General features: G+C 35.5%; 1 protein-coding gene across 1 annotated transcript in view; it reads left to right on the top strand.

The window, feature by feature from the left end:
• Positions 1-18598, top strand: part of LOC150074996 (death effector domain-containing protein-like) — an 88082-nt gene extending 69484 nt beyond the window's left edge. Inside the window, exon 4 of the mRNA XM_090389283.1 lies at positions 18462-18598. Within this exon, the coding sequence (XP_090245409.1) occupies positions 18462-18583 (122 nt within the window). The 3' untranslated portion in view covers positions 18584-18598. The remainder of the gene's footprint in view (positions 1-18461) is intronic.
• The last annotated feature ends 2971 nt before the right edge of the window (positions 18599-21569 follow it).

Raw genomic sequence — 21569 nt, 5'->3', positions numbered from 1 at the left:
GGTGAAACACAAAAGCAGTTGCTCTTGACATCTCAGTGGCTTTCGATTGTGTTTGGCATAAAGGTCTTCTAAACAAGCTTCCATCTTATGGTTTCCCAACTGTTTTTTGTAATCGGTTATCCAGTTTTCTCTCTGATCGCTCACTGAGGGTGAGGGTAGATGGTTTCTCTGTCTTCTAACTTCTCCACTAATGCCGGTGTTCCCCAAGGTTCAGTTCTTTCCCCCACTCTTTTCCTCTTGTATATTAACGACCTTCTTCCATTAACTGGAAATCCTATCCATAGTTTTGCCGACAATAGCACATTGCATTCCACTTTTCATTTTGAGAAACCTTGCCCTGCTCAATCAGCTTCAACTTCTCGAATATCAGCTACCAATTCCTGAAATTCCGATCTTGAGGTAATTCTCCAGTGGGGCAAAGACAACTTAGTTGATTTCGATCCTTCTAAAACTCAGTCTTGTCTTATAACTCGCAAAAAGGATTCTTCTGCTCCTATGCTTATCTTTGGTAACACTCCAATTTCTAGTCAAGTTGATATATCACTTTTGGGGATTACCCTGACTTCTAATCTCTCTTGGCACAAGCACATTACAAATTTTGTTTCCTCTGCATCTAAAAAATTTGGTTTTCTCTTTCGCTCTCAGGGTTACTTTTCTTCCAAATAGCTGTTCACTCTGTACAAATAGCAAATCTGCCCTACCGTGGAATATTGTTCTCACATCTGGGGCAGTGCCCCCAAAACCTCTCTCAGGCTTCTAGATTCCGTTCAAAAGATGACAGTTAGGTTAATTAATAACTCATCTCTAACAGAGTCTCTCCACTCGCTGTCTCATAGATTTACTGTTCCTGCTGCATACCTTTTCTACATATTTTCTTTTCTACTGTTCTTCTGAATTTGCTTCTCTAATTCCTGCTCTCTCTTTCAAAACAGTCCAATCACATTCCACCACCAGCCAACATCTATTTACTGTCCAACTTCAAACTCAGAGAACCAACTTTTCATCTTCCTCGTTTCATTCAACTGCCGTTTTCTGGAACAACCTTCCTTCATATGTCTTTGCTGATAATTACAGTGTACAGAAGTTCAAGTCTAGTGTCAACAAATATCTTCTCTCGTCTTCTCAACCTCCAACTCAAGCATAGTACTAATTACTATAGGTTCTAATACCTCTCGTGTTTGGGATTTTCTTAAAAAAAAAAACAAAAAACATAGCACTGCCTAGGGGGGATATCTTTGTGTGTGTTTGATGCCAGGATATTTGTCATCATCTTGGAATTGTTATTGACTTGAAGAAGAGGGTGGATGCCCTCAAAGCATTTAAATTGTGGGGGGGGGGGGCATTAAGGTCTCAGCTGCTCACCTCAATGCCACTGCTTGCACTAGCACATCAAGCAACATAGCAACTGCCTAGGCAGAATGTGCTGGTCCAATTGGGGGTGGCTATTGACAGTGACTATTGTCAGGGAAATAGGGATTATATTGTGCAAAAATGACAAGTGGATTAGGACCAGGGTATGTGATTTAGGAGAAAAAGTTGATGACATTATAGAGCAGGAATAGTCTTTTAAGGGCAAAAATGGTGATGTTATATATGTTGGTACTATTGACATTAACAATAGGAAATTTTAGGACTTCCTTAACAAGTACAAAGCAGTGTTGAAAAAACGTTGTGAGTTAGGGTTAAATATGAAAGTGTCTGCAATTCTGCCCAGAAACGATAGGAGGGAGTACATGGGAGCATTGTCAATCAGTTCAGCTCTGGAGAGATTGGGCAAAGCTCATGGGGTAGAATATTTCACAGTGTGGTCTGTGCTTTAACAGGAGAGACTGTTATGACGATGGGATACACTTAAATAGAAAGGGTGCAAGAATATTTGCTGATGCTATCGAGGCACTGTTAAGTGGTTCAGAAAACTGCTAGCTTGTGGGGGAGGGGATATACAAATTAATAGATTAACAGTAGCCACAGGAATTTGTGAAAGTGATTCTTGCAGTGCTTCTATTAGAACATGCAGCAGCTCAGAAAGCCAAGTATTTCTGATTTCAGCGAGCCAGCATGGGACAAGGAACTCCTCACCGCCTTATTGAGGAATAGAAGTGTCCACCTCACTTTGAATAAAACCCACTTTACAAGAAAAATCAATGCAGGAGTCCCACAAGGTGGTGTCCTGTCTGGCCTTCTCTTCTCAGCCATTCTGATTCCTTTCATGAGTCCTCGTGATGATGCTCTAATATATGCCGACGATATAAAGTTTCTTACCTTAATCCCACCGTCTGCATACCCAATGGCAATTACGTCTTCCATCACAGAGAACTTGACCACTCTTTCAACTTACTTGAAGATGTTTGGATTAAACCTTAACCCGTCAAAATCTGCAATAATGACTTACTCATTGAAACAGCAACCAACAATAATTCAACCTTCAGTTTTAGGTACTCTAATTCCAGTAGTTACCTGCCATAAAGATCTCGGGGTCTTTTTTGATCCGAAGCTGAAATTTAATGATCACACAGAATACCTCTGGAAGCGTTTTAACACCCTACGTTGGAGAGCGAAACAACACTTACTTCATTCCAACGATGCCGCAACCACTACCAGATATCTTCGAACCATTGTTTATCCGGCTATTTTATACGCTGCTGAAATTTGGGCATCTGCGTCGCCTTCACTTCAAAAACAGGTGTTCTCGTGTGAATACTGGACCCTGAAATGGGCCACAAATAAGCATCGCCGACCCCCTCAATTGAGAACAACTGACATGGCTGAGCAGCTAAATGTACCCAGGCTCCCGAGGTTAATTGACAGCAGGCGTTTAATGACTTCAGTAAAAATGTACACAGGAGTGATAAACGCCCCAAACATCTGGGATTTCTGTCAGTGGCACAATCCTACGCCATCCTTAAGGTCAGAGCCCACACTAATCCTCAAATACAACCGGTTGAAACTGTGTAGTCGTTCCCTACCTGCCCAGGCACTCCCCAAAATTCAGGCACTGCTCCGTCTTGGAGTCGACCTTCAGAAATTAGCTACCGACTACAAATACCGTCACATGCTCCTCGAGTGGATTACATCTGTGGAACTGGGATAATTTCCTCCATCATTTTTTCATTATTATAATTTACATGTTTGTAACTCATAATTTCCATGTAACGATAATTTTTTCCTTTTTGCCAATTAATTTCATTTATAATGTAAAACTCCTGGCCATGTCGCCGTGTTGAGTATTATTGTCTCTAGTACATGTCCTGTACTTATTAGCAATAAAGAATTTATTTATTTATTTACATGGGCCGTGTTCGGGTAACTAAGAGTAAGAGCAAGTTTAGGTATACTTGCATGTACACCAATGTTAGGAGCATTGTAAATACAGTTGGTGAATATGAAGTGCTGGTCAAGTCATCAAATGCAGATTGTAGGTTTAAAGTGGCACCAGGGATCTCCCAACTCTGCATACAGGAAATGACAGACAGGATAGGAGGAGTTATGCTCTTAGTTGAGAAGCACATAAAGTCCACTGGCCACTCATGTCCAGTTGACATGAGTGTTCAGTCAGTTTGGTGTGACATTATTTAAGAGTAGGAGTGTGTTATAGGCCAAATGACTGTGATGAGTACAACAAACAACTGTATGGAGAAATAGTGGGCCAGTAAATCAGAATGTCTTATAATGGGAGATTTTAGCTGATGCTGTATATAAGCTTCTTGCATAATTTTGTCATTCTTAATACTAATATAGTTGCCAATTATTCAAGAAAAGTTCATCAAAGAGTATATAATAACTATTTTTATACTGAAATATTATAAAACAAAAAACTTAAGTAGTGATTTTTTATTGCCTCATATTTCCTAACAAATAGAGTTAACACACTAATTTAAATGTTGAGGGTTTGCCGACACTTTCTTTAACATGAAAATATTAAATGGCAGTACTGTACTACCAAAGAAAGGAAACTTTCAAAAATTTCACATTCTTATAGAGATTACACACTTCCAAATGAGATGTTACTTACAGAGAAATTAAATGTATAATTCAGTGCAGTACTCTAAACTAGTGATGGGAATTAACCAAATGATTTCTACAATCCATTATTTCAATAATTGATTATGCAAATCAGTCATTGTTAATGACTGATTCATAATGTTAGAAAAAGAAAGAAATGACAGTTGAAGAATTTGAACTGATGCTACCAAAACTAGAGCTGAAGTCCTGTAATGTAATATAGCAGGGTTTCCCAAACTTTTTCAAGTGCAAACCGGTGTTTGCAGATTTTTTTTTCTGCAGCCTACCTATAGCTACAAATTAATATATTTTTAATAATTATACTTGTAGGTTCAGGAAATAATGACACTACCATTAGGACATTTAACATGCCAGTAATAATGCAATTAGGTATTCATTAACATCAGTAAATATAAATAAAAGATGGGTAATTCATTTCTTGGTTTATTATCAGAAGTTTATATAAAATTGACATATTTTAGGAGAGGAAATTTTCTTATAGTTTTATGTAGGTATATTTCAAATACAGTCAGTCCTCGTATAGCACGATAGTTGTGTTCCTAGAAACCCTCGTGCAATGCAAAATCGTGCAATATAAACAACAGGCCCTATGGGAAAAATAGGGTTAGGTGCCGACCACCAAAGATTGAACACACATTGGTAACCAAAAAATTACCAAACACAATAAATAAAATACTTACATATTTTTTAACGATTAAAATACGTAATAAAAATAATATTATACTTTTTATAATATTTTTTATTATTATATTATATTTTATTATAATATAATAAATAATAAAAAATAAAATAATAAAAAATACGTAAATATTTTTTATGAATAAAATACGTATTTTAGTACGACTATTACGTAATAAAATATTGCTAATGCTTTTGCTTCTATCGTAAGCAAACTTGTTTTTTGTTTGATTTTCTATCCAAACAGATGACAGCCGTTCCATCTCTTCCAATTCTTTGTGTCTTAATCTAATGGATTTTAATTACACTTTGAGTTGTTCCTGCTATGAAAGTTTTTTATTTTCTCTGCATTCTTTGTAATTCTCGGCGTTGCCTCATTTAGGTCTGTAGCACGTGCAATTTCACATGGTCTTTCATTTCGCTCAAAGCATTTCACAATTTCATATTTTTTCTCTTTCGACAGAGGCGGACTGGCCATAAGCCTTACCGGGGAAACCCCGGTGGGCCGGTGGCCGGTGTGATTTTGGCCATAAGCCACTATATATTTTCCTGGGTAAGAAATTTTGACCCAGTCCGCCTCTGTTTATTGAAATTGCTTTTCTTTTTCTCTCTGAATCTGCAGTGTCTTCACCAGGACGCTTCCTTTTCACACCTTTTGAGTATTTTACTCATTTGTAGGGCACAATTACTACATTAATGAAGCACAATTACATTAATAAAGCACAATTGCTGCGCACGTGTAGCAACTGAATAAACAACACTGTAAAGGCAGAGATACACTATTAACACCTCACATTTTACTAAAGCACATTTCTAGGGGTTACTACCATAAAACAATAAAAACAATTTCCAGTTGCGTTTCTGCTAGTGGAATCTGTTATAAACTGGTAGTAAACTCGATCTAATTGCATTTGCAAATATACCGATAGCTGGAATTGTGTTGGTTTTTACATTATTATGGTGAAATGTGTTTCCCCTTCAATATAAAAAAACATAAATACATTTTCAAAATCTTCTCTTCATTCCTATCGTGTTGCGTTCAGTTGGGGTGATTCCGTGTTCGACTGCCATTTCTTGTAAACACAAAGGCGAATCGTGCATAAGCAAATTCGGTTCGTGTTGTATAAGATATCGTTCCCCTATTTATAAATCGTGTATGATCAAATTCGTGTAGTGTAAACACGTGTTATACGAGGACTGACTGTAAGTTGCTTGCGGACTGGTATTTTCTTTTAGTGGACCAGTACTGGGCCACAGACCACACTTTGTGAACCCTGTAATATAGTAATATAGAGTGGTATTAAACATAATAATAGGCCTGCAATGTCTTATGATACTCGGACAATCTCTCTCTAATAATTGATTAAGGCCCATAATCAAGATAATCATCTCAGTTATTAGCCGGCACCTCCGTAGCCAGGTGGGCAGGAGCAGCAGTGTGTAGCTGTTGTTGTTGTTATTGTTGTTATTTGGTTTTTAGGAGCATTAACAACTAAGGCCATATTGCTCCGGTGCGGTGGTCATTCCCTGACCTTTCCGCATGCTCCGTATTTGGTGGAGACGGGCTCGAACCCCGGTCTAATCAAGAAGCGTGTGCTACGCACTGCTGCTCCTTCCCACCTGGCTACGGAGGCGCCCGCAGTGTGTAGCACTTGCTTGATTAGACCGGGGTTCGAGCCCGTGACCACCAAATATGGAGGATGCGGAAAGGTCAGGGAATGACCATCACATATCCCAAGAGCAATATCGCCTTAGTTGCTAATGCTCCTAAAAACCAAAATAATAACAACAGTTATTAGCCAGAATTGATTATTTTATTTATGACCTCTTGAGGTATATGTATATATCTCAAAATATCTTAATTGATTCTGACCAATAATTGATTATTTTGATTATTGACTGTAATCCGTTATTTTGATTATTCTCATCAGTACTCTGATTGTAATACTACAAAAGCCGACCGGGCTAGCCGAGTGGGTAAAGTACCTGCCCGGCAACCCAAAGGTCGCGAGTTCGATTCCCACCTCGGGCTTGGATCAAAGTACTGCAAAAACCTTGGGAGGTGCAATATGGCCACAGAAGCCGATGCGCCAACAACTACCAAATCAAAAAAAAAAAAAAAAAAATACTACAAAAAAGAAAAATTTTTTTTTTTAAAATAAGGTTTGAAAATTTTCAATTTCTTATAGAGAATACACACCATTTCAAATTAAGTAATATTTACTGCTTAAGAAATTGCTCAACTGCAAACTGTGCTCTATGTGACTATTGTTGGATATAAACAGAAAATTTTATTAATTGTAAACGACAATTATACATGTATCAATAAAAGTGGTGTATTGTCTTTGTGTTTTTGTTTTTCATGAGCTTTTCCTTAAAGGAGTGTAGTAACATCTTTATATTTTGAAACTGTAAAATAAGTTATGCTATTTTTGCCTTTTCAAAATTATGAAAAGTTTGCTCCTCCAAGTTTGCGTATACAATAAAGTTCCTGGACTGGTGCAATTAAAAAGAAGACAAAGTTGAAGGAGCTCAAAAATGGTTTTATTTTTATTAAAAGTAATCACCACCTGATTGAATGCATGTACAGTAGACCTTGAATCCCCGACGGTGCCATTATTTTGATTTTTCCGTTATCTAGAAAGTTTAATTTTTAATGTATTTAATGCAGAAATAGAGAGATTAAGAATGCAATTGTATTAAACTGCACATAAAAAAAATAAACATGTTGACAATCCAATGTTATATTCTGCCATTAATACACTTCTGCTTACGTGCCTTTCTGTTTTCTTTATTACAACAAGTTTAGTGTGTGCTGGTAGCACAGTGGTATTGTCACTCTCCACTCCACACCAGATGGAAAAGGCCCAGGTTCGGATGACGTGAGGAACTTTTATAGCATTTTTTCACTCAGTGACTGAGTTAGTGGGTCTCAGGCATAGATAGCAAGGTTTTTTTTCCCCCAGAAACTGAGGGTTTTTTGTGTAGCAAAGCAGGCAAATCGAGCAGAGAACACACAATTTACAGACACAATACATATTGGTAAATGAATTAACATTCCGGGTGACCCTAATGTAATAGTTTGGATTATATCAAGTTTGTCGCTAAGCTTTAATGTTCTTCTTTTCTTCTTTGTATGAGGTTTACTAACTTTAGGAGCCATAGTGAGGGTTTTTAATTTAAAATAAATGTAAAACAACAGTATAATCTGTGATATCAATAGATATCACAGATTATACAGATTATACACAGAGAATTCACTTTCAAAATTGCAAAAGTAAACAATACAGTAACAGTAATCATATGACTTCCCGTTTTCTTTTTTTTGACACCGCAAGACATCTGCACTGTATGTATGCATCCAATCTCAAATGTGTCATTATTTCGACAGTCTACTGTATTACGGCTAAAACTTTCTGAAAAGCCATCCATAGGCATCCAAAAGCTGGTTCTTATTACATTATCATGCAACAAGAACTAGCTGCCTTTCTCTCAAAATTGTGTCTCACTGGGTAATGCCTTCATTAGCCTTTGAATATATGTACATATAACAACATTGACTCTCTTCCCTTCAGTTACAAATCCCTTTGTAAATCACATTGTACTGTATTTGTCAAGAAATATGATCCGCATAGTCTTGATTCTGGGCTTCTGTAAATTAAACTTTTTGGGCCTTGGTGGTGATTTTGAAGTCCACTGCATGCTCTGACGCTTTGTCTCTGGGTCATAATGAAACACCCAGTATTTATTTCCAGTAACAGTACAGTTGAGGAAATTAGGATTGTCTTGATAAGGTTGGATGACGCCTTCTCGTGATAACACTCTTTGTTGCTTCTGCTTATCTGGGAAGCTATGCAGCACAAATTTTGCACTGACCTTCCTTTTCCTTAAATCTTCATGCAGAATTTGATGAATCATTTCCTTATTCATTTCCAGCTCATCGGCCATCATTCTGAAGGTCAAACAGTGACCTTTATCTGCAACCTCCCAAACCTTTGCAACTCTGTCCTCATTTCAAGAGATTGATAGATGCCCACTTCTTGGGTCATTGTGAACAGCCAAACATACATTTTTGAAGCACTTATACCATTTGAACACGCTGGTATGACTTAACGTTGCATCACTGTAAACAATTTTTAACATTTATGTTGCAGTATTTTGCAGTTTAAAGCAACATTTGATATTTGTTCATTGCAAAATTGTGATGCAACATTAATCTGGTGAAACTGGTTGCTACTTGCAATCTATCAGCCCACTGGACAATCTGTACTACCATCTGTTGGAGGGAGGTTTGAACTAAAACATACTGCTCCTGTTTATTTTTTAGATTTGTCAAGGATGGCCGTAACAGCACCAGCCCAGTAACTTTTTTGGCACACCTCATAGTATGCAAACTTGAAGAATCCTGTTACCTGCTTAACTTTGTCTTGATAACAGATACCCAAATTTGGATCCAAAATGTTGAAATATGCAGTATTCTTTGGTATATTGGCTTTCCCTTTTGGTAGGAAATTAGCATTAGTAGAGGCATTTGATGCAAGAAAGCAAGCTTATGCAGCATCAGCCAAAAAAAAAAAAAAAAAAACCCACTTCCACTTCACCCCTCTGTTCGTTCAAAATACCTGTCCAGCTGAGCCTTAAACTTATTTAGGCTATCAACCTCCACCACAAGGGATGGCAGTCTGTTCCACCAACCAACCACCCGCTGGCTAAAGGCAAATTTCCGCACGTCTATCCTACATCTGTCTTTTCTCAATTTGAATTTATGCCCTCTCAGGTGATTTTTCTGAGCTAGAGGAAGAATCCCATCAGCATTGAGCATGCTTAAACCATTCAAGGCTTTATACACCTCTATCAGATCACCTCGCTGGTGCCTAGTCTCCAGACACTGTAATTTGCAAAACTTAAGCCTTTCTTCGTAAGAGCACCCCTTTGTTCCATTCACTAATCTTGTTGCCCTTCTCTGTACTCGTTCCAGCAGCTCTACATCCTTCTTGAAATGAGGCCTCCAGACCTGTATACAGTACTCTAGGTGTGGCCTAACCATTGCCTTATACAATGGAATAATCACCTCCTTATCCCTGCTGGAAAAATTCCTGTATATCATTGACAATACTCCATGAGCTACTCTTGCAGCCCGTCTGCACTGCTCAGAGAACTTCATATCTGCCTGCACAATCACCCCCAAGTCCCTTTCATTCTCTACCACTGTCAGTGTAGTACCACAGAGTTGATACGTTGCTCTGGGGTTGCTGTTTCCCATGTGTAGTACTTTACATTTGTCAATGTTAAACTTCATTTGCCACCTCTCAGCCCATCTGCTCAACCTTTCCAGATCCTGTTGCAGCAGCATAGTGTCAGTAGTGTCCTTGACAACCCTGCCAACCTTTGTATCATCTGCAAACTTGGACATTAAGCTTGATATACCATCATCAATATCATTTATAAATACAGAAAACAATAATGGACCCAACACTGAGCCCTGAGGGACTCCACTAATAACATTAGTCCACGATGAGCAGTGTCCATTGATTACCACTCTCTGTCTTCTCCCCCTCAATAAATAGGTTGGTTGAAGTCTTTTGTATAATTAATTTCTACTTTAGGGATTCAATAAATCATTCAATATTGAATAATTTTCAAGCAGTTTTTCTTTATTTGAGTGTTCATCCCACATAGTCTTTCACACAGTACATTAGGTCTCTTTTTCTCCTCAATTATCAAATTAGAAAAATTGTTCAAAATAACAATGAAAAATCTCAACTCAAATTTTTTTGCAAAAAAAAAAAAATAAATAAATGGAATGTTTAACTGAGAATTATATTGAGATGTGTTTATATTTTTCATTTAATAAAATATCTGGGTCCAAGTTACTAAAACTGTACATGTATCTGTAATTTAAGCACTGCATTTCAGGCAATCCCCTTAAGGTGGTGTTATTGTATATTAGTATTAGAATAGCCAAATTATTCAAAAGAGATAAGATTTTGCTCTATCTGCCAAATGCAGTGCTTGGTAGCTTGGGGAAAGTTCAAGGATTAATTTTCCCCAAGCTCTCAACTTCATCAACTCTGGCATCTGGCAAGTAATTTATTTCAATGGAGGGCCCCCCCCCTCCTTTTTTTTTTTTTTTTGCTAAATTTGGTGAGATCCAGTCTGTTGGATTTCCCCTTCCGTTTGTATTTGTGATTCTTGTTAGCATACCAGTGAAAATATGCTACCCTTTTTCATTTTTCCCATCCACTTCAGTGTCTTAATTCCTAGATAATACAGCAGACTCTCGATTTACCGGGATCGGATTAACCAGGACACTTCAAGACTCAAAAAAAAAACAGATCAACCAGAAATCATAAAATTCAAATAATAAATGGCGTTACAAGTCGTCATTAGGAGATTAGTGTACCTATTTTCTTGCAATCCCCGCTGTCTTCACACCTGCTGCTCAAAAAAAAAACGACCAAATGTTGTTTGATTTAGTGAATCACGTCGATTGTTGTGTTCCGTCGCACCGCAAAAGGACAAATTTTGTTTCTTTATTCATGTCAGAGATATCAATTTTTTTATATAGTATTTTTTTTTTTTTTTTTTTTTTTTTGTTTAGAAATCACGAAAATGATGGGCAAATGCAAGAGTTGTGCTTTCAATTAAACAGAAACTTGAAATTATTCAAAATTTAGACGTAAAACTTAAATACGTGTCCAATACACGAGTAGTACGCATTGGACACGCAAGTAGTGCATGGTAAGTTTTTTTCGTTTTTTATCTATCGCCATACATTTTACATAGGTTGCTGAACATTTTTCAATACAGTAAGTCCCCAGCTTATGTAGATTCAGACTTATATGGCTGAAGATTTCAGTGAAGGGGACACACATTTCACCATAATAATGTAAAAGCCCACAGAATTCCAGCTATCTGTCTATAGCGAATGCAATAATATTGAGTTTACTACCCGTTTATAATTGGTTACACTACAGACAAGCCCAAACCGGAAAGTACAATTTGTTTTTATTGTTTTCTGGCAGTGACCTCCAGAAATGTGCTTTAGTAAAATGTGAGCTCGCGTGGGGTGATAACCTTGTGAAGTTCCTTTCAGAAAATTTAATTTTGATCATTATCATGGTGCCTACTAAGAGAATAAGTGACAGCGGTACTAGTAAATCTACCAATTAAAAGGAAAGCGATCGATTTGGATCAGAAAATTATAACAAGTTATTATAACAAATTATAACATTAACAAGTATCACGCGGAATTCAGATTTGTAAGTGGCAGTGGTGAACACAATAAAGGAGAAAGACAGAATATGAGAAGCGGTGAAGCGATCGGCACCAATGAAGGTCAACTGTAATAACGAAGGCTACGAAATACATATCAGTTTTTACAGTACAGTAACAGGCGCGTTTTTTCTTCCTTTTATGTTTTCTTTTCTTATATGCCACTCTGGCTACTTCACCGCTGCCCCCATATAAAGTTGTTAATTGAACTAATTAAAAATATATAAATATATAACTATTTTTCTTCATTCTTCTGAGGACATTGTGGATTTTGTAATTTTGGCATATTAGGGATATAGCAGCAATATTTTATTAGTCATTCCAGAGTTACGTAAATTTCGACTTATGTTAGAAGTCCTGAAACGTATCTCTTACGTATGTCGGGGGCTTACTGTATTTTTGGATTAACTGGGAAATCGATTATCCGGCAATTTCTTTTTACTATCCGTCCCAGAAAATCGAGAGTCTACTGTATTTCCTTCCTCCCAACCTTTAATACAACAAAGAGGTCCATTAATGATTGGTAAGATACTGTGTACCTTCTGGCCACATTTTTGTATTACATGGGGAATTTGGTGTCTGCCTCTAGCATTACCGCCCCCCCCCCCAAGTCTACATTTATTGCCTTTAATTTCTCTCTTCCTGTTCTATAAGTGTTCCTTGTATCATTATTCTTCAAGTGCAGGGTGTAATTTGTAGCTGCAGAAATAAATAGTAAATGTCATCTTTCTGGCCTTTAGTGTAAGCAGCCAGTCCGGATGGTTTTGAAATAAAAAAAAAAAGAAAGACTAGTAACAATAAAAAGGAGAAGAAATAAATTTATTGAGATAACCATTGTCTAGTTGTGGTAGATTACAATTCTCTCCTTTTACGTCATTTGCAACTTTGACAATGCCTTCATAAATGTCTTTTAAGAAAATTAGAAACTCACAGGTCTTCCATTACTCATCCCTGAGTAACTGCCCACTTGTGATTCTGGTGGACTCTGAAGAATGTCCATTTATAATTTTTTTTATTTATTTTATTTTATTATTTTGTGAAAACCCCACACATGAGAGATATTAGAACTTATAGTACAGTAGAGTGTCGAAAATCCAAATGTGAATAATTTGAAATGCCAATAATCCAAACGAGCCAGCATTTATTTATTTTTTTTATGTTTGTTCCATAAAACAATTACAGTAAGCACCGGTTATTTTGATCGTGTTTGTGAATTCAATTTTGATTCTATTAAATGGCAATTCTAATAAGTGAAAATCGGAGGAATATTATCCCCAGGCTATAAAAATGAAGATATAAAGCACAAATTTACATTTTTATTACCTTGCCAATTAACAAAATTAAATGATATGTGAAAATTACAAACTGATTCGACAAACGATCAACAAACCGAATGCTATTCAACTCTCAACTACTCTTGCTGAAAAAAGAGATCTGGCAACAAAGAAACAAAGTTCAAAAATGGTACAGCAAAAAATAAGTAATTATGTTTGTTAAAGGCCTATAGATATGTTATTGTGGCTGAAAGTTCCATTTGTTTTGTTACCTATGAATATGTAAGTACAACTTAGTGTTTTTATTTCTAAACTTACTAAACCTTTATTTTTTTTTTAGTCTCGAGAACAGTATTTTTGATAGCTCAAAAAGCCGAAGAAATCAGAAGTCTGAACTACCACCGATCCCAATAGTTTGGATTATCGATGCTCTACTGTACTTAGTACTTGTGCTTAGACCTGAGAAGATATAAGATACTTGTTGGCATAAGAGTTTAATTTCTGTAGACCATGTTTCTGCAGATTGAAGTTAACTAAGTTTTCTTTGTCCATCTGAAAGCTACCGGTGGCATTACTTTCATACCGGTTCTCTTATATCACTTGAAGATTGACACCAAAGAAATACATATTTCTAGTCATTGATCAGATGGAAGGTTTCACAATAGTTAGGGAGTTGGCAGTTGTTGGATTTCTTTATTACTTTGGAAAGAGCAGAGATAAATGCAATGCACTCCATTTAGGAACTGTTTGAATATGAGAAAATTTTCAAGAAGAAAAATGTTAGTGGAATATTGAAGTTTAATAAAGACCACACAGAACACAGAAGCAAGTTCAGAAGCATAGGTTTGAATAACAGGTGGAGAAATGGCAACAGGACCTTTCTTGGCATCAAGAGTGTTCAGAATTCTAACCTGCTTTTGTCAGGTCTTAGGAGGCATCGAGCAGGGTATATTTGGTACAGTAGGAAGTAATCTGCCATGATCATCAATGCAAGAGTTAGAAGAAAACTAGGGTGCTGAAGCAGCTCTATCTTTAGCTGACAATGTCATACAACAATCAGGTTGTAATAGAGATGAGAATATAAATGGACAGAAGTTATGGCCAATAGCTTTTTCAAGAGACCACAGTGCTCAACAACCATTCGAACAAGAAGCAAGGTTTCTACTCTTAGTCTGTTCAGAATCAAGTTTGGATTGATTAATAATTTTTTTTACAATTGTCGTGAGCTTTAGTGTAGCCAGAAAATGAAGCTGGAGGTTTGGATACAAGCCAGTTGTGGTATGCTACATTCTTATCTTGTTAAACCTTACCGCATTTATTGGAAAACCAGGGTTTAGATAATGGACAAAATAAAGTTGGAATGTGGAATAAGGTATATTTCATCTTTACAAGAATAATTTCACTGACATGATCTGAGCAAATATTGGGATTGGAAAATTTAAAACAATAATCCAACCGATGAAAAGAGCATTAGAAATCATGCAGATCTTCTCATCTTACATTCATATAATGCTAAATGGCTGAGAATAGCTATGAGAGAGAAATTCCATTGGAGAAGAAAACATCACCAAGTTGTGATCTGTGGTGCCAAAAGGACCACTGGCATTGGATGTGTACTTTGAAGGATTGTTGATGAGAAAAAGATCAAGAGTGTTGAGTGTGTAGTTAGGATTATCTGGCATTCTGGTAGGTAAATGAATAAGCTGTATGAGGGTTAGATCTTTTCACATATAAGTTTGTTCTCTTAGTTTGACTATTTGTGAAGCATTTGGTTAATTATTCTCTGTCTCCAATAGTTGAACTCTCCTTTGATCTTCATGAAAATCCTGCCTGTAATCTCAGCATGTGCATTTCCTCATGAACAATAATTGTTCATGAGGGACTGTGTTGGATGCCTTACTAAAGTTAAGGTTATCTCTTGCAGCTAACTACCACACAATAACGTCACAGTAATTTATCGGTTTAGACAAGCATGAGCTTGTACTCCATTGTGATTTTGTAGGGAAGAGCTGCATACACTGGCAGAATGTTGTGATTTTTACACTTGAAAGTGTAAAAATCACCACAACTTTCAATGCATGACACTGAATATGTTTCAGTAATTCACCAGATCTTACTTGAAACAATTTATAATCAAATAAATTATGAAATAACAAGGACAATTCAAACAGTTACATAAATATGAATGTATAAAAAGTAATAATAAATAAATAATAATTATATTTATTTAGGTTGGCTGAATGGGCGTGAGTGGTATAATCAGTCTTGTTATGTTCGTGTAATCAGTCTCATCACAAAAACTAGACATGCTAAAAGAAAACAATGGAATCATTGTCCAAAAATTTATCTGGTCTACTTTCCCCAATGAAGGTACTTATTGGCCTGTGTAATTATGATAGAATTATATTATAATTCTATCAGAAATAATAAATGGAGCTTGGCAGATTGTAAGTAACAACTGACATCATTGAGTTTGCAACTAAGGCCATATATATTTATGAAATGATCAAGGAAGTTATTAGGAGATTTAAATCTTTTTACAAATAAGTTTGTTCCATTAGTTTGACCATTCATAGTGCAGTGAATGGATAATATAAAAGTAGAGAGGGAAAGGTACATGTATGAATTATTGAAATTTCTGGATATGGCATACACACAGCAAGTTTTTTCATAAAATAGAATAATTCAGATAATATAATATTCATAGGAAATGTAAACAGTCATTGTTGCCAACCGAAGATGGTCTGAGCTTTCCTGCAGCATGCCACATAAGTTTAAAAAGCATAATTGGACACCTAAGGGTGGATGGATCCAGAAGCTACTGGAATCAATATTTGCTTCCCACTGATCAGTGCCTGGTACTATTGAATGTTTTTGCAGTTTAATTTTATGTTAAGGGCTTGTAATAAAAAAAAAATAATAAAAAAAATTGTTTATAAAATAGATTTAATATAGATTAGCAAATAAATGTTTATCTTTGCAGAATCAATATCATGGGAAACTCAATAGCACCCCCACTAAATCAGAACTAAAGGCAGTAAATAAGGTTCCTGTCGTGCCACAATCTAAATCATGAGTACAGTAAGACCCCCTGTATCCACGGGGGGGGGGGTCTTGCTGTACTCATGTAATCATGATCCAAGACCTACTGTGGATGGCTGAAACCTGCATATAAGCAAACACCTGCTGACCCCATATATAACGTGCTTTTCTTGTACATACATACGTATAATAAAGTTTAATTGATAAATTAAACACACAGTAAAACATTACCAACATTAAATACGGTAATAATAAAGTACAGCAGACTCTCGATTTATTAACTGGGACACTTCAAGACCAAATGTTTAGTTTGATTTAGTGCGTTGCGTCGATTGTTGTGTTACCTTGGTGCGACAGGACAAATTTTGTTTCGTTATTTATGTCAGGGATTTCGGAATTTTTTTTTTTTATAGTAACTAATTTTTTTTTTTTTTTTTTTTTTTTTTTTGTTTAGAAATCACAAAAATGATGGGCAAACGTAAGAGTTGTGCTTTCAAATTAAACAAAAACTTCAACTTATTCAAAAGTTTGAAAACAGTGCATCTCTAAATAAATAAAGGGAAGCATCGCATTGGACACGCGAGTAGTACATGTTACACTGGCAGAATGTTGTGTACATCGCATTGTACACGCGAGTAGTTACCTGAATCAGTGGATATGGGGGCACAACTGTACTGGTAATAAAAGGGGAATTTAAACTGTTTGTCAGTGTTTCCAAACTTTGTTTATGTCAACATGCAAAGTTTGGATGGTACAACTTCCTTTGTATTTGAAATCGACTGAGTTGATTTTTAGCTTTCAAAGAGAATGTATTCGGTACTCACCAACCTCCAATTATGTAGCATATGAAGAAATAATATAAACTTATCTATTGATTAATATATGTAGTGAAAGTAAATAACAGAATGAGCAGTGCTTGATATGATGCCAGAATTTGGTAACACCATTTTATATATGAAGTAGTGCAATTTGGAAAGCTCTGCTATATGTGTTTATCTTAATTTCTGACTTTTTTAAAGTGGTTGTATATTTTGTTTACGTTGCATTTTACACACTGGGAGGTAGAACACTGACAAGAGCTGCATGAACCACAAGTTCCATGTGTGCCATGGATTGGTCACCCCCCACCCCCGGTTTAAAGCAACTGAACTCAAGCAAAAAGTAGTTTAAAGTACAAATTACATTTCTGAAGTTTTAGAAGTATACACAGTGTGCCAATTAAATAAAGAGACTGATGCTACTGCAACAAAAAGATTAACACTAATGGCAAAGTAAGGTTATATATTTTCTAAGTAATCACCTCCGATGCCTACACACTGTTTACATCTTTTATACAAGTTTTGAAAACACTTCTGGAACTCCTCTTCTGATACTGCTTTCAACTAGTCGGTCACTGTAGCCTGGATGTCCTGTATCGCATTCCTTTCGTGGCTGTTGTGATTTTGGGGAACAAAAAGTAATCTACAGGAGTCAAATGTGGAGAATATGAGGGGTGTTTGATGACTGGAATCACCATTTTTGTAACCTTTGTGACAACCTCTGGTGTTCGAACAGAGATCGGTCAGCTAGGCCAGGGATCATCCTCTAACAACTCATGTCCTTTAAGAAAATGAGCAAACCATTCAAACATTCATCAGCATAAACTTTTTTTAAATCGTCAGACGTTTCCGTAGCACTTTTTCCCAATTTACAATAAAATTTGATAACTGCTTTGCTCCATTTTCAATTTTCTGACGACATGCACAAAACTACTATTACTCTTTCCATCATAAATCACAAACTATTGCCCAGACAAGTTTCAACTTGTATTCGTTGGAAAGTGCACACTCTAACGGACCTAATTATGTACTATTTTGGTCTCTTATGTTAATACTAAACGCAGAGGCGCCTCCGTAGCCAGGTGGGAAGGAGCAGCAGTGCCTAGCACACGCTTCTTGATTAGACCGGGGTTCGAACCCATCACCACCAAATACGAAAGATGCGAAAAGGTCAGGGAATGACCACCCCATATCCCCGAGCAATATGGCCTTAGTTGCTAATGCTCCTAAAAACCAAAACAACAAACAACAACAAACTAAATGCAGAACACACACAGTCTCCTTATTTAATTGGCACACTGTGTATAAAGAGGAGATTCTTTGATTAATTGCTTTTTATTGATTCTTTCAGGTATTTTTATCAATGAGTCACTCAGGCAAAGAGTTGGTAGTGATGAAGTGAAACTGATGGTTTACATCGATGAGGAGGATTACATCAGTGGTAGAAACCTGTTACTGAAAAACTGTGTATAAGATGAAAGAGAATGAAAGTGTTTTGTATATACAAAATTTAATGTATTTTGATTTCTGGATAAATTCTTTCCATTTAAAATTTGATGTTATTGTATATTGGTTCTTTTATATTTATTTGTATTTTGGAAATAGCAGAGTTATGTAGCCCTGTCTTCAGAGAAAAAAAAATTATGTATATTAATGAAATTAAATATATATTTCAAGGTTATGAATATTGAATTGATACTCTATGAATTGCAGATTTTGTTCACACATTCAACAACTTGATTTATTTCCTCTGAGTATGGTTCCACCAAAAGTATTAGCTAACAGGACCCTACTTCCGTATAAATAATTCTTTAATGTGTGAAAGAATTCATAAGCAGAAGTTCTGAATTCAAAAGCAGTTTGCAACTAATCAGATGAATGACTTTTTATTTATTAGAAGACAGCATTAATGCTAAATTAGACTCGGTTATTAGGTGTTTGTGTAGAATATATGGAATTTAAGTGACAGAAATCTAAAATTTTGTCTATCCTAAATGTTCCTCACAGTAATACAAAATATGAGTACATTTTTCAGTTTTGTTAGAAAGAACGAAGTGGAATTCAGATCATTATTTATAAAATAAAATAATTTGTTTTATTTTTGCAAATTAATGTTCCATACCAAGACATCGGGTGAAGGAAAGGTTTTTACAGATATAGTAGGTGTTTGTTTAATTTATTAAATTGGATGTGTAATTGGATATATTAAAAGAAACATAATATATAAATGTGAAATACACTTTTCACAAATTAAAAACGAAAATAACATTGTTTTTATAAAATATATTTTATTATTTATAGTACAGTAAAATCCTGTTACAACTAACTTTTCAGGAAAACATGAATTATTTTATTGTACATATCAAGTTCTAATGAATATTAACCAAAATTATTTTAAAAGAACCATTACTTTTACTTGTTCATGTAAGTTCTATTGTGCTTTACTAATATACAGAAGTAGCAATTTCCAGTTTATTTTATTTGAATATAAGTGGTTTTAGAACTGGAAGGAAGGGCAGAGGATCAATTTACAGAATAAAAAGAGGTTTGGTGTAGTTTTGGGAAATTTTTCTTTTAGCTTTTTTTTTTTTTTTTTTTTTTTATTAATTACTGTAGTAAGTTTACTCCATGTTGAGGCTGACAATTTAGAGAAATTCAGAGGTCAGCTGAATAGTTACCTACTGAGGATGGAATAACATAGGTTTTTCTCTTTTTATATATATATTTAATTTTTATTATTATCATTTTTTGGCTGATGCAGCAAAAATGAAAAGATGTCTATGGCTTTCTTGTACTGTATAGCTAATACAAAAATATCTATTTTGACTCTATGCCTTCAGATACAGCTGATTAAATCAAACTAGAATTTATGCACTAAAAAGGAAGATTTGCTGGTTTTTTTTTTTTTTTTTTTTTTTTTTTTGTTAAATCATTGCATTTCATGCTTGAGTAGATGTGGAAAATAATTTGTTTTACTGAAAATTTTCAAAGCACAACTAATAAGGGAAGTAATCTGGGTCCTGGAAATATTTTTGTCATGGCAAAATTTTCATTAAAATTATTGGGGTTTGTTTTTTTTTTTTTTTGATAGAAACTCTGCTGTGGCATTAGAAATTTTTAAAATTGGAGTGCAATAATTAACAAAACGGCCTCCATAGCCAAGTGGTCAGGAGCGGGAGTGCAGTAGCACACGCTCCTTGAGTAGACCGGGGTTCAAGCCTCTGACTGCTGAATACGGTCGATCTGCCAACCCGCACTGGACCAGCGTGGCAGATTATGGTCCATTTCCCTCAGCATGAATTGTTGAGGAGGCTTCCAACCTGCAGTGGGTTGATAATGGCTGCACTTTACCTTTTTTTTTTTTTTTTAATTAACAAAAATAACCATATAGATAAGAAAAAAAAAAAGTGTCACTAATCAATTGATACTTTAATTTTACATAGCACATAGCAGGAACATAATATTAATGAGAAACTTCCATATCATAGCTATGTTACAAAGGGACTAAAAATGGAAAAACAAAAGTGCATGTTTGGGTTTAATGAAGTCTTTATTAGGCTTTCTAGCCGACTGGGCTAGCCAGGTAGGTAATGTGCCTACCTGGCAACCCAAAGGTCACGGGTTTGAATCTTGCCTCGGACTTGGATCACAGTAAAATGCAAAAACCTTGGGAGGTGCATTATGGCCACAGAAGCTGATGCGCCAACAACTAACAAAAAAAAATAATAATAATTAGGCTTTCTAAAGCTGGCTACATCATATTGGCAATTTGAGAAAGAATAATTTGTACTTCTTATCCACTGTTACCCATAAACCATTTGTGATCTATAAATTGTAACAGTTCTGCATATTATTTAAAGGGTTTTTTTTTTTTTTTTGTGTGTGTGTATGTGTGTAAATCTACATCAGTTAATATTATTGTGATTTATGTTTACAGCATATATCAGAGTTGTTAAATTGTTGCATGTTGGGTTATAATAATATCCCTGTGCAACTAAATTAGCACATTAAGCCATATTCAACTTTTTGGGCAAGTTTAATTTGATTTTATATCTGGGTTTTTATTTATTTGGTTTTTTTTTTTTTTTTTTTCATTGCAGTTACAAGAAAAAACAAAAATCATCACAGATGAAGATATACAGGGTTGTTAAAATTAAAGTATCCCTATGTAGAGGGCTCTGGAGCAAGTTCTAAGGCTCACACTGAAGAGAAATTTGGACAACAGATACAATAAAGAATGCGCTTGCCATTTATTGGGAAAAAAAAAAAATTAGTCACAAAATTTGTCACTGTATGGTACATAACTATCTTAGTTATGATAATGCAAATAACTTATGTTATTTACATAATCGTAAGTTATTGCCACAGCTCTACTGTACTGTATAAAAGCAAAGCAGTCTCTTCAAAATCATACAGTAGATGTTTGCCTGCACTACAGCAGCAATTCCAACAATATTGC

Source organism: Mastigoproctus giganteus, chromosome 14, assembly GCF_048544385.1.
Source record: "Mastigoproctus giganteus isolate SK-2022 chromosome 14, ASM4854438v1, whole genome shotgun sequence".
NCBI lineage: Eukaryota > Metazoa > Arthropoda > Arachnida > Uropygi > Thelyphonidae > Mastigoproctus > Mastigoproctus giganteus.
The sequence above is the reverse complement of the archived record's forward strand: the minus strand, read 5'-3'. Positions and strand labels throughout refer to the sequence as shown.